The sequence below is a fragment of the Myotis nattereri genome (assembly GCF_964212035.1).
Source record: "Myotis nattereri genome assembly, chromosome: 5".
Lineage (NCBI taxonomy): Eukaryota > Metazoa > Chordata > Mammalia > Chiroptera > Vespertilionidae > Myotis > Myotis nattereri.
The window spans coordinates 46,261,580-46,276,611 of record NC_138080.1 but is presented as its reverse complement, the minus strand read 5'-3'; the positions used below and the strand labels follow the sequence as shown (position 1 = coordinate 46,276,611).

The following is a 15,032-nucleotide window of genomic DNA, read 5'->3' as shown; positions in this document are numbered from 1 at the left end:
TCCTTTTTATTAAATTTATTGGAGTGATACTGGTTAACAAATTTATACAGGCTTCAGGTGCACAATTCTACAACACATTATCTGTGCACAGTAAAAAAAAAAGTATAAAAATGGCTATAAGATTAAAGAAATCAAACAGAAGGGTACGTACTGATGTGATTCCTTGTACATAGAACTTTAGAACGGACCAACGTAATCTAGAAAGGCATAAAACAGATCATTGGTGGCCTGGTCTTGGGGGTTAACTACAAAGGGGCGGAAGGGAACATTTGGGTTCCTGGAAGTGTTCTGTGTCTAGATTGTAGTGGTGTTCACATGCGTGTGCATTTGCTGGAGCTCAGAGCACCGTCCACTTAAAATGGGAGAATTTCATTGGCTATAAATCACACTTCATTAAAGTTGATTAAAATAGGCTATAAATAGATTTCTGAGTGTTTTTTAAAATGAGGCTAAGTTTATCATAAAACTTGATTAGGTAGCTCACAGAATCCCCAGCAGGACCACAACATGGGGCGTGGAGGCTACACCGTCAGCAGCAGCACATCCTACCACAAGGAAGGCTGGGAGAGTGAGTTTCTGGCTTCTATCTGTAGGAGAGGAAACTCTTGAGTCGGAAAATTTCCCAACTATGTCTTTTTTATTTGTGTGTTCATGCTTATTTTGAAATGTTTAAAAGTACTAAAAAGAATAATGAGCACCCTTAGATATGATACTGCAAGAATGTAGACATTTTAGTCACTCCCTAAAGTCCTACCTTCAAAAAAGTTCATCAGAAGAATTTTTCATTTTTTTACTTGACTGAAAATGTTTTCCTTTATTCTCACATTTATGAAAAAAAATCATTTACCCACTCCAAGATGAGTTGAGATCCATTTGCGGTATGAAAATGATCTCTGTTCTCAGCATAATCTGTCTAGTGTCCAGTAGAGGCCTTCCCTTAATCACTGCTGCCACCTGCTGGTCATGTGGTTGCTAGGTCTTAGAAAAAGCAGTGCACAATGCTCCAGTCAAGATGATGCAAAATGCAAATATCATTAATAGGTAGTTTTGTTGACCCTGAATAATAAAAAAGAGCAACTGTAATTAAGAGCACTTGAATCAAACACACAAAAACGCACAGATTCTTAAGACCACTAGGACTTTACTAACCATCTTCCTTAGCCACCTACATGTTTTTTTGTTATTTCTCTAAGTAATCGTCCAGATTCCCTTGAAAACCCATAAGATCAATGAACTGGGCTGGGAAAGAGGGTATCAGATTGAAATTCTGGTAGAAATTCAGAGCTTTACATGTAAAGCTCTGTTGTAAGAGAAAGCATGATACTTGCCAGGTGCTGAAAGAAGGTCAGTGTGACTAGAGCAATGAGAGTTAGACAGAGGCAAGGTGAGGTTGGAAGGCTGTGGGCCTGATCATACAGGGATCTAATAGGTCACGTCATGCCTTTGAGTTTTATTTTTCTGAGCAATGAAAATATATTAAAGGAACAAACACAGCTAGATGTGGTGAAAAGATAGGATTTGCATTTGATAAAGCCCGAACTCTTTTTTTACAATAGTGAACAGATTGGAGGAGGCCAGATGGATGGAAGGAGACCAATAAGGAGGTACCTATGTTCCTCCTGGGGAGAGATGATAAAGTTCAGGTAAACAGACAGAGAACAATCTAAAGGGTTAGGAAGAAACAGACTAAGTCTGGCTTGTCCAGCTGTATATGGGTGCACTGGTCACAGAGATGGGAAACACTGAGCCTCACCTTCCACTGTAGACAGTCTATGTTTACATTAACAAAGAATATCTTCCTGTGTTAACTAGAAATATTTTATTTCCTGCAAGTTCTATCTCTAGGGGTACAGATAGATTGATTTCTAATCTCTTTCCCACAAGAAAAAAACTCTCAAACATTGAAAAATAACTTATATCCCTGAAGCATCTGCTTTCCTGGTCAATATTTTAATTCCTTTGACCATTTTTTTTTCATGTGGAATAGTTTCAAGCTCTCCCACTATCCTGGCAGGTTCCCTCTGAATGATTTATTGCCAGGTTGTCTATATTCCTCTTTAGATACAGTTCCCATTATCCTAAGGGAAAGTTTGAATATCGCAAAGTAAAACAGGATCAGTGCCTCTCTCATTTTAGATATATGGTCTAAAATTACATCGAGATCTCCTGACAGTCAAACCATATAATTCTATTTTTAGCTCTTATCAAGATTAATGCCAATTAATACAGAGCCCAAACACAATACAATGCATATTCCTTTTTATTTTTTTTAACAACTTAATAGAGAATTGGATTGGAATGGATTAATTTGTTTGATTACCAGAAAGAGCTCTTTGTAAATTGGGTGGGAGCCAGCTGTACTGTGTGATTCACTGTGAGCATCAACACTATCAGAAGTCGCTGTAACACAAGCTCTTCAAGTGCGAGACAGCAACACAAAGCCTTGCCAAGTACACACACTGCATTAAGGCATTAAAGTTCCCTGACATCTTGTTCTTGGTTTTAAAGACAGTAAACTATACTTAGATACCAGTACTGGTGCAAAATAGGTATTCAATAAATATTTGTTCAAAAAATTCATACACTCAAATGATTGCTAAATTTACTTTAAATTAGACAATGTGATTACTTAAATAAGAAAAAAAAAACAATATATGGGGCCTCAACTAACATTTTACAACTAATTATGTGAATATTTTGGTAAGCTCTCTATTTTATTGTCTCTGTAGACAGAAGAATAATGTTCTCAGGGAATAAAATATTTTTCCCCTTTAGTTTAAGAATCTGTCTAAACTGCCGAGTCTCCTAAGAGGGAGAAAAAGAAAACAACCTGATTATATTTGGGTCATAGTTTTCCTTGGTCAAAGGTGAATGTTAGCTCTTAGAAAGATCATGCTAACATTCTCCCCAAAGCAAAAAGTTTGAACTTGGATTTTTGAAACAGCTATTGAGATTAAAAGAATATATCCTTTCATCCTTTATCTGGGGGTAGCTACTGACATATAAATTGTTATGGCAATAATCATTGGTATCACTTTGGCTAAAAAAGTGTGTTGCTGAAAATATAGTGAATATTTAATTTAAAATAGCTAAATATAAAATTATACAACAAACTTCCCAAAGAGGAACAGATATCAGATACAAAAGAACAGTAGAAGTGCACAACCTCCAAATGGAGCGTGGATGGCATTAAAACAAAATAAAAGCATTAAATTCTTTCACACAACAAGTGCTTGTGTCTGTTAAGTTCTTACTGCTGTAACTTGTAGACTTTAAAATATGTCTTTGAGGACTGATTCAAGACATAACTGACAGGAACTAAAAGTCAGAAAGATAAATGTTTTGCTTTTGTTTCACTCTAGGATTTTGTGTTGTTTCTAAGAAGAAATAATAGTTTTAAAATTCTGATAGGATTTTGGGCTCAGTGTTTAGTTGATAAGTTAAACTCGTTGGCATGTAAAATATTTGAAACTCCTTTGACTCAGTTGTCAAGAGGCAGGTAGGCATCTGCAGTGAATGATAAGTATCACCCTTTAAGCTTTGTTTGTAGACAAGATTCGTAAGATTTTTTAACTCTAGGAAGGTCAACAAAACTCACTCTTTGCTTTCAGCTTGGCCCTCCCTCTCTTTATTTTCATATACACACTTGGCTAAACTTCAACGCTCTCTCAAATTCCAGAAAGGATCCCGTTGGGATCTTACAGGGATCTCAGTGAATGTTACTGGAAAGAACTGCCTAGAAGCCATAGTGAGTTGTCCCATGAGGAATATGGTGAGTCTCCCCATTTCTTCTGATTTTCTTTTATGTCCTTTTGTAGTAAAGTAAAAGATCTTAGAAATCTAGCATACTTCTTGTTGATTTTTAAAAATATTTAAATAATCTTTGTAGTTAGTAATAGCACTTATTTTATACGTTTTAATTGATAACTAGTGGCATATTGGAAGGATATTTATTGTATGTTTATACTATATTTCAGCACCTTACTCAATGATCTTATTGAATCAGAAGATTTTCAGCTGATATTTTTGGAAAACCCTCTTTGAATGCCTTTTAGTATCTTTTAGAGGACTCCGAGGAATTAACACGAGGCTTAATGGTTAGAGATTCTGTCAAGAGAGTTCTTATATCTAGAAAAAATTATTTTAAATTCAGTATCAGTATTACTGTAGTAATAAGCAAAATAATTTTCAAAAGCTTAAAATAAATCTATTCTTACTTTATGTTTCTTTATATGTTAACTGCAAATAAGTTCTGGCCACTGACTCGTGATTTTCTAAGGCGTCAGCATGTTACACTGAATCATAATTCTTAAGTGGAAATCATCCTTTGTGAGGCAGATGAAACATTTGCAAAGAGATTTATAGCGTGTTACAGGCATAGAATTATTTTTGTGGAAAGCAATTCTAACTAAAATAAATGAGAAACACGTGCATAAAAGTAAGTTATGCATCTACAAATGCTTTCAGTTGTCTTGTGTATTTAAAAAAACAAACAAAACTAAGCTCATGGTCCAAATATCTTCTAAATATGTGTATTTCATCTGAGAATTTTACTCATATTATCAAATTATGACTTTCTAAATAAAAATGTTTCATTTAGAATGAATGACATGATTTCTTAAATCTAAAATCAAAGAATCACTTTAAGGACTAGCCAGGGACACAGTTCACTTCGTGGTTCCCAGAGATTAGCAGCATCAGATCTTCTTAGACCCAGGAATGACTTGCTATTACGGCTGCACATTAAGACAGAAGCTATGATGGCCCTGATGCCTTGCGAGAGCGTCTAGACCACCATCAAGTACACGTGAGAGGGAAGAGGTAGTGGTCACCTGTTACCATACTGTTTTCCTGTAAAATTACTGGTTTTATTTATTTAATTTTTTAATCCTCACCTGAGGATATTTTTTCCATTGATTCGTTAGAGGGAGAGAAAGGGAGAAGAGGGGGAGAGAGACACACACACATTGATTGGTTGCCTCCGGCATGCACCCTGACCAGGGCCAGGGGCAAACCTGGCACCGAGGTGCATGTCCTGGGCCAGTAATCAAACCGGTGTCCCTTTGGTCTGCAGGCTGACTCTAACCACTGGGACCTTTGGGAGGCAGGAGGACCCACATGGGTATCTTTTCTCAAAACCCATGCGCCTTGGGGATAGTTTAATCATTGGGATAAAAGGAATCTTTTCTTTGTTAATCGACCATATTTTACACAAAATAAAATTTCCCTCTACCCGATTTTATTGGATTATTTAACCAAATCTCTTTCAGGAATCTAAAATCAACTAAAGCAGTTTTCTACTGGGGGTTGGGGTAGAGAGAAACATATTTTACAATAATTTTCATATTTTTGTGATTTTCTTTGCTAGTTAGGGATGAAAACACATTTTGAACATCTGACCTGTCAACTCAATTCATGTGTTTTCTGCACTGGGTTTAGTAGTTAAATACAGTTTTTAGAAAATAACACAAACATAGTCTTATATACACTTTATACATGGATCTACCCGTTTACAACTCTGCCCTTTCTTGTACATACCTGTATTTCTTTAAACATGAAGACACCCCACATTGCAGCTACAAATCCTGGACCCTTAAGTAAAAAGAACTTTGATTAAATTAGTTATTTTCCTGTGACTATACTCTATGTAAATACAGTAAATAGGAGAGCTGATTTGACACTTGATAATCAAATAACTTTCTATTGTAAAAGCAATATAACAATATTGACAGGGAAATAATCTCAACCCTAACTCATCATTAAGTTAAACTAAGTAGCATTAGGTAAAAAATGAAGGTATATATATATATATATATATATATATATATATATATATATATTGATTTCAGAGAGAAAGGGAAAAGGAAAGAAAGAGAAACATCAATGATGAGAGAGAATCATTGATCAGCTGCCTCCTGCACACTTTATACTAGGAATTTGAATTAAGCATGGTTTTTGTGGAGAAGGTATGTTGTGTTAGCATGTTTATGATTCTGTTTCAAGCCTGCACAAACTCTGGAAGTTTCAAATAAACAATTCCAACATGTTTTCCCTCTCCCACTACTCCAACTGTCCACATGGCTGGGCCAACAAAGTCTGACTCCACTCTGGCATGTAAGAGAAGTAATAAAAATACATCGCTCTCTGTCAGCATCTGGAAAAGCCTACATCAAAAGAGCCAGAGCAATAGGTCAAAGGAACTGTCTGTTATCAATGATGTAAGGTCCTAAGCCTCAAAACCCAAACCAAACAAGACTCATCTGGATCCTTTAGGCAATTCTATCCTGGCTTCAGACAATAGAATAAGGACATAACATTCATGTTATCTTGCTATTTGCTTAAGAATTTTATCCTCTTTAATCAGGAAATGAATTTCCCTTCAGAGTACATGGTTGAAGATAATACCAAAAGGTATCATTGACCTTTGAGACTTTTTGGCTGATGATTTTCTAAATATTTGCTTAGTGCCTAAAAGGTATTGTGACGAGTAATGTGACTGTAGGAAGAAGTGCTTTGCTAAATGCAAGCATAAGTCACAGTGTGTACAGATGCTTTGATTCAGGCAAAGGAGAGCCAAACAGGAAGGGCATTCCTAGATAAGACACACACCTGCTTTGGCAGTTGGGTTGTATTTTTTCCTTTTGTGCATTTATACAAAATATATTTGTATCAGTCAAAACGAGGTGAGCTTGAGCCATCTTGAGAAGCTCAATTCTCTAGATAAACTTTTAGGCTCAGGGGGAAGGCATGGAGCAGAGGTAACAAGCTCTTTCTCGGGCTATGTTGGGCTATATAGGTTTGGTCTTCCTTCCTTCCTTCCTTCCTTCCTTCCTTCCTTCCTTCCTTCCTTCCTTCCTTCCTTCCTTCCTTCCTTCTTCTCCTCCTCCTCCTCCTCCTTCTTGCTTTTTAATTGAATGTTATTTGCCATTAAGCAATGCAGATACACTTTCAAGAAACTCATAGCCTACTCTCCAATAGATACGTCACAATGGAAATATCTGTACCTGGAAAAACAGAACTGCTGGGATTAAAAAATGTACTTTTTTGATAAAATAAGAATGACTATATTTATAATGATTAAAACTGGGTATGGGTATATTTGAAATTTTCCATTAGAAAAAGTTAAAGTAAAAAAAAAAAAATCTATTCTGCTAAGAAAATAAAATTAAAAAGAGTATGAGATCCTTGAGGGTAGGGACTGAATCTTTTCTGTATGGGGATAAGGTTGTCTTAATAGACAACAAAAGTCAAATCAAGCGAGAGCCTAGCGGCAATGGGACCTATTCCTCATCCCCCAGCAATACTGTCCTTCCAGGTGGTAGTCCTCAAGCACCACAGGAAGCTATACCTGCGGGGTGGGGTGACTGTGCTAGGTCAGTTGAAGCTAACGTGACCACTCCCACTGGCCCCTCTGCCCACACTCCACCTACCTCAGCAATTCATTTCCACTGACCTCGGCTTTAATGTTGCGCTGTACATCTTTACCATAATTTAATACAAGAAACAGTGTTTGGAAAACCATCTCTCTATCAAAATATTCTTTTGTAAAGAATATTACTCAATGTTAATGTCCCTTGCAAAAGGCCCCATATGATAAATTCTGTTTAAAAGGTAATGCTAGAAGATAAGTTGTCTTTGCAGAGAAAATAATGTTATCAGTTAAAAATAATTAGCTACCTCATTGTATTACCCACTTCTACACGTGGAAAGCAAAACTTAATTTTTAGTTGCATAAATATTTACCCTTTGTGCTATTTGCTTCCTTTCTCATTTTTATTATAGTTTTAATATTTGATTTGTGTTTCTATTTGTCTTTTGTGGCTTGATTGCATCTGTGTGTTGTTGGTTTTTTTTTTTAATTATCCTCACCCAAGGATATTTTTTTCCATTGGTTTTTTTTTTTTTTTTTTTTTTTTAGAGAGAGTGGAGGGAAGGTGAGAAGAGGGAGGGAGGGAGGGAGGGAGGGAGGGAGAGAGAGAGAGAGAGAGAGAGAGAGAGAGAGAGAGAGAGAGAGAGAGAGTTATCAATGTGAGAGAGAGAGACACATGGATTAGTTACCTCCCGCACACACCCCCACCCAGGGCCAGGGATCAAGTGAGCCTGCAACCTAGGTACGTGTCCTTGACCAGGAATCAAACCTGAGACCCTTTAGTCTACGGGCTGATACTCTAATCACGCAGCAAAACTGGCCAGGATGTATCTGTGTCTTTTATATGAAATTGCTTCAAACCCTTTTTAGAGAACCCACATTTGTTCAAGAATATAATATTTATATCTCCAGTCAAGGAGAATATCATACTGTATATTTTTCCATGCAAATTTACTTGCCCATTATATTTCCCATATCATATGGTCACTTCTAACATTAAATATCCTTGATATGATGAGAAACAAACCCCTTTGTGGAAAGACTTTGGGTTCTTTGCCATTCCAATTATGAGGACTTAAACCTAAAAATATTCCTTATAACATATTTGATTTCGATAATATTTTCCCTCAGCAGAGATTATGAATGTCACAATGTGGGTTCTTTAAATTAAAAAAAAACACAACTAGTTTTTTTTATTTAGTTGCACTTTAAAGCTAACTATTTTATGAACATAATAGAATTGTGAAAAATACACTGTTTGAAATCCAGAATTTGTATTACAATTTAATGATGTTTCAAACTTCAATGCAATGTGTTTTAGATTAGACAATATGTTTTTAAAAATTAGTTTTCTAGGTTTGCACAGGTGTGCTGATGAAATGTATCAGGCAAATTTTATGACAATGATTTAAAAGCGGGGCTGCCGTGTGTATATATGTCAGTCCTATTACCATAATGAACCTGAAACAAACTCTAAATTGGATTCTATACTGATGGCAAAAAGTAGCACCGTGTACTGGAAACTCTGAATGGAGAAGGCTTGAGATTTCCACTTGTTTTCTCACTTCAACAACGCTCTGAGCGATTGCCTTAATTTTCTCATCTGCAAAATGGGGACAATCTTATTACTACTTGTCCTGCCTATGTCAAAGGAAGTATTTTTGCTTTTCTGTTACCTAGCTATATTCTACATAATTGGCATCTAAAAAAAGTCAGATGAAGCAAATTGTAATATGTATGCCATGATGAATGGCATTGTCCAGACACAGTACTTTGCTTTAGCACTTTCTGAAAGCCTTCCTTAAAAATACTGAAGTTCCCTATGAAGAGGAGTAGGAAATGCTTTCTGTTTCACAAGGTTGTCATGTGATTCAAGTGTGATAATACCAAAGCATTTTTACATTATAAACTGTTACATAGAGGTGGATATTGTTATAAGTAGCAAGTTATAATGTATCCAAAATGACAGTAGGTAAAAGGACCCAACAAACACTGCAAGGACATAAAAATTGAACACACCTGCTAAAGTGAAGTGACCCAACGTTCCCTTAGCACTCATGGACATGACATAGAGGGTATCACTTTATCTACATCAGGGGTGGGGCCCGGAAAATCATTTGGTCTGGCCCTGCCAAGGCATTAGGGGTTGGCCAATTAAATGTTTCACCAGCACAGGCTGGTTTTGCTCAGTGGATAGAGCGTCAGCCTGCAGACCGAGAGGTCCCAGGTTCGATTCTGGTCAAGGGCATGTACCTTGGTTGCAGGCACATCCCCAGTGGGAGGTGTGCAGGAGGCAGCTGATCAATGTTTCTGTCTCATCGATGTTTCTAGCTCTCTATCCCTCTCCCTTCCTCTCTGTAAAAAAACCAATAAAATATATTTTTAAAAAATGTTTGACCAAATATAGCAGGCTAATTTTTAAATTGATAATTTTGTTTGGCTCATTAAATGAAATTATAAATATCCAAATGGCCCTTGGCAGAAAAAAGGTTCCCCACCCCTAATCTACATGAATTTCTATTATACGAATTGTCCTCCTAAAAAAATCAAACTCCATTAACAGTCTTAGTGATTCACTAAGAATGCTTCAAAAAAATTAGATTTACATTTGAAAAACAGAAATGTGGAGACACAGTTCAGCTACTTACAGCAGTGATGATGGGAAAACTGACCACAGCGCTGAGAGAGTGATTAGCGATGAACCAGCAGCAGGTGGCTATTGCCCAAAGTATTCCCGACAGAAATCCTGAAACATGCAAACATCACACCTTTACAAGACACGTTCCCCTCCTGAAAAATTCACGCTCTAGAGTTAGCAGGAATATGAAAGTACACATATCAGTGCAGTCCTATACACACTGTTGGCCAACTTGTGCATGCTTTATGATCATTTTGGAAACCAAGGGATTGCTCTTGACTGCTGTGGGTACCATTAGCAACCCTCTCAACTTATTGACATGAAATAAAGTACCCAAAGTAGTAAGTGAGTAAAGATTGGGCATGGGAGAGGGGCTTGGAAAAGACACTGGATCTGAACATGCTCTGCAATCACCATTCACTCTAAACCATGAACATAACAACATGTGAAATTCTGAATGTTGCTTGTAGCTAAGGAAAAAACCCTAGAATGTATATGAAAATACCAGCTAAAAATTTCATGATAATTTAACTAAGCCTTCTATCATCCTATATAATAAAAGCCTAATATGCTAAGTGTCCGGTCGTCCAGTTGTCTGTTCAACCAATCAAAGTGTAATATGCTAATGATATGTTAAGGCAGCTCAACTGTTCTCTATGATGTGCACTGACCACCAGGGGGCCAATGCTCATGCAGAAAGCTGCCCCCTGGTGGTCAGTGTGCTTCCACAGGGGAGTGCTGCTCCGCCAGAAGCCAGGCTCACACTGGCGAGTGCAGTGGTGGTGGCGGGAGCCTCTCCTGCCCCTGTGATGGTGCTAAGGATGTACAACTGCTAGCTTAGGCCAGATATCCCCTGAGGGCTCCTAAACTATGAGAGGGTGCAGGCTGGGCTGAGGGACACACCCCCCCTCAAGTGGACAAATTTCGTGCACGAGGCCTCTAGTTTTCTATAGTGGTCTAGTGGTATAGTGGCACACTTTGGCTTAAATCAATCAGGCACTCAAAAAAAAAAATGAGTCTCTGACATACGCTTTTATTTTGTTCTATAAAAATTTTACTTGTGGACCTTTAATCCAAATTGACTGTAGAAAAATCATAAGTGAGAAATTATATGTATATTTTTTATCATCAATGCCTAATGGATTAAGTCCAAAAGCATGTGCATTTAACACTCTTTCTGAGCTCTCAAACAACTTCTCCTTACTTTTTGGGAAAAAATGTTTGCTTTCCCAAGTAACTGCAGATTCCTATTCATTGATACTTTTAAAAATCGAAGTCATAGGACTCTGACTTTTAATGGGAATCCTTAGATAGTAAAGAAGAAATAATAAAGTCTGATGGTCAAGATGTTTTGACATAGGAAATGAACTTAGATTCATTGTTCAAATTTTAAGTTCTATAATAATGACTAGCATTTTACATTCAGTTTCATGGCTTATAAATCCTTCATATTTGGTGGTGAACTGGGCTAAAGCAATAAGCGAATGAAAACACACACATACACACACAGAATGTCTTGATTTCCATAAGATGATTATTTATGTTAAACTAGAGGCCTGGTGCACGGATTCATGCACCGGTGGGGTCCCTCGGCCTGGCCTGCAGGGATCAGGCTGAAACTGGCTCTCCGATATCCCCCAAGGGGTCTCAGATTGTGAGAGGGCACAGGCCAGGCCAAGGGACCCCACCGGTGCACAAATCCATGCATCAGGCCTCTAGTATGCATATAAGATCTTTGGTTAATCTCTTCCCGCCCTCCCCCTCCCCTCTTTCTTCTGAGATTTATCAGTCTGTTCTGTTTCCATGACTGTGGTTTCTGCTCCTGCATTGAGCATCTGCCCCCTGGTGGTCAGTGCATATCATAGCTACCGGCCGGTCGGCTGGTCACTTAGGCTTTTATATATATAGATGAGTAAAGAATGACATTTTTACAGAGTGAGAAGATTTTCTGTAGTAAATATTCTTACCTGGCAAGACTGCTTCAGGATATAGTTTAGGATTATTTTTCATGGCTATACAGTAAGCCAGAAAGTAGATGGTACTCGTAAGAAAGATGCCACTGGCGTGTGCAAAAACATAGTCTAAATCTGAAAATAGATTATAAAGCTCTCAAGTGTATCATTTCAGTCACATCAATCGTAGAGTTCTAAAACAAAACAAACTCACCAAAATGAATCTTAAACATAAAGGCGCCATTAATTATATTTTATCACCCTAGTTTTCTGCATGCCCTTTATATAGAGTTATAATTAACATATTTAAAACCAGAAAATAGTAAGTAGTAAATTAATTACTATAATCAAATCTAAAAGGCTCGCTTTTATGATCATCTTTGGAAAGCTAAATAAGAAACACCATGTGAATACAATGTTAATATCTCCTTTTTAAGAATAGTATTCAGACCTAATTTCTCTAATGGCTGCAGCAATTGTAGCAAATTTCCAGTAGGCTGTAGTGGGAGGGGTGTGTGTAAAAATTTGGGGGGGGGGGGACTGCTAATTTCATATGGTCTAGTGATCAATCTGGAGACCAGTATCGCTGTTGCAGATGACATCTATATAGAAGAATATTAGGAAGTTACCCCAAAGAGAGTTTTATTCATTTGATTATTATAAACCTAATTACACAAGGGATTTAACACATGATGGTCTGAGAAACCCCAACTCCACTGACTGTTTAAGAGAATGGTACTTTGACCATAAAGATGAGTGTCTTACAGGTCCCGGCTGGGAAGGCCACATTGGACTCAATGGTTCTCTCAACTAAAATTCTGACTTAAGATAAATGGTCATATTAAGGGAGGAAAGTTTAAAGATCAAAGAGTTTGTCTATTCTTCAAAAATATTAAGTGCTACTTCTGGATCACATAAGAGCACCACACCCACCCATCTATGCACTACCGCAAATGGCAGCATATCATAACAATGAAAAGCACAGGCCGGCTGGGTGGTAATCCTCAATCCACTACTTGCTAACTTTGAGACTTGAGTAAATTACCGAATCTCTTTCTGTCTTAATTTTTCAATTATAAAACAAGAATAATTAACAGGCCCTAGCTGGTTTGGCTCAGTGGCTAGAACATCGTCCTGGGGACTGAAGGGACCCAGGTTTGATTCGGGTCAAGGGCACATGCCCGGGGTTGTGGGCTTGATCCCCAGTGTGGGTTGTGCAGGAGGCAGCCAATCAATGATTCTCTTTCATCATTGATGTTTCTGTCTCTCTCCCTCTCCCTTCCTCTCTAAAATCAATAAAAATATATTTTAAAAAAAGAATAACAGTGTTCAACCAGTAATGTTGTCATAGTGGAATTCAACCAATAACATTGCTACAAATGAGTTATTATTGTAATGAGCTTAGAACAGTGCCTAGCAGAGCATGCACTACTTACGTGTTTGTTAAGTAAGTGAAATAAAAATTATGCCCACCCCCTAGAATTATTTTTTAATAAGCTGTGTTGCTTTCAGGCTATACTAGTATTTGAGTTGTCATAAGAAAGATCCCTGAGAACTGACTGCACTATTTGTGAAAAGAAATTGCCAAGGACATTGTTTATTATGTCCCAGTACCAAGGACAACTGCACTCCTGAGCAATTAGTTGTTTTATATCTAGTGTTCGCTAAATCGTGGGACTGATCTGATTTCCACTGTGGCTATAAGAAATCTTAGAGCCAGACTTGTGGTTCATTTCTCTCACGCGTACAAGTGTAGTACAGTTTTTAGACTGATTTCTGGTCCCGTTTGATTTTTTCACTCTTGTTTTTCTTTCTCTCTTAATTTATCCCATGTGTTATTCTATCTTTAATAGTTTTTATCCTTCAAAAATGAAAAGAGTAAAAATATGAGAAGTTTTTGTATAAAACCTAAAAGAAAAGGGAGAAGTTAAAGGTTTGAATACTCTTCATGGGGCTGAGTATAAAAAGGGACAAAGCAACTATGGTACCTATTCAAAGTCTATCTGCTCATCTAAAGTTAAAATCCTAGCCTTTCCATCAGTGTTTCCCCCATGACCTTGGCCCTCCAAACTTCTCCCTTATTTGAACATCAATCATATTAATTTTCTGTACCATCTCATTTAGAATTTTATCAACCATGATCTCATTCTTTTATCACTTTGTGTGTGTAAGCCATGTTCCAACACCTTTTCATCTCCTTTTGAGCCTCCGCAAGGCTATTGCACGCAGTGTTAAATTTATGCCTAAGAAATTAATTCGGCCGAAACCGGTTTGGCTCAGTGGATAGAGCATCGGCTTGCGGACTGAAAGGTCCCAGGTTCGATTCCGGTCAAGGGCATGTACCTGGGCTGCGGGCACATCCCCCGTAGGGGATGTGCAGGAGGCAGCTGATCGATGTTTCTCTCTCACCGATGTTTCTGGCTCTCTATCTCTCTCCCTTCCTCTCTGTAAAAAATCAATAATATATATATATATATATATATATATATATATATATATATATATAAAAGAAATTAATTCGATCACTACAAGCAGATTATTAGGGAGCATTATGTTGGGCCTTTCAATGTACCACTCTGTGCTTAGAAAGTAATATCCTCTGATTAAATAGGCTCTACCATGACCTTTAGGAAGCTTATACTTAGATCATTACTTGATTTTAAAGTACTTTGTACTGGATTTTAGGGTTGTTTTTTTTTGTGTGTGTGTGTGTTTGTGTTTTTTTAAAGAGAACACATATTTTCTCACAGATCACCTAACAGAAAATAATCTCCAAAGCTTAGTGTAAAGCTGGAAACCATGTGTTAAGATCCAAGGAATTGAATGCTGACTAGAGTAAAGTTGATTATATTTTTATTTTAGAGATCACATGAAAATACTCAAAGAGTCTTTTATTACTTTTAATCTTTAGTACCTAATTCACCACTTGCAATGACAAAGTAAGATCAAATGTATGTACCAGTATTTACTATGATCACATTCTTTTTTTAATTAAATTTATTGGGGTAACACTGCTTAATAAAATTATATAGGTTTCAGGTGTACAGTTGAATAATACATCATATCAATACTG

General features: G+C 37.1%; 1 protein-coding gene across 1 annotated transcript in view; it reads right to left on the bottom strand.

Annotated features, from left to right (window-relative positions):
• Positions 1-972: 972 nt before the first annotated feature.
• Positions 973-15,032, bottom strand: part of TMEM144 (transmembrane protein 144) — a gene marked incomplete at both ends in the record, with an annotated part of 29,223 nt that continues 15,163 nt past the window's right edge. The window contains 4 exons of the mRNA XM_081093043.1: positions 973-1,056; positions 5,539-5,592; positions 10,018-10,115; positions 11,975-12,094. Coding sequence (XP_080949169.1) covers positions 973-1,056; positions 5,539-5,592; positions 10,018-10,115; positions 11,975-12,094 — 356 coding nt within the window. The remainder of the gene's footprint in view (positions 1,057-5,538; positions 5,593-10,017; positions 10,116-11,974; positions 12,095-15,032) is intronic.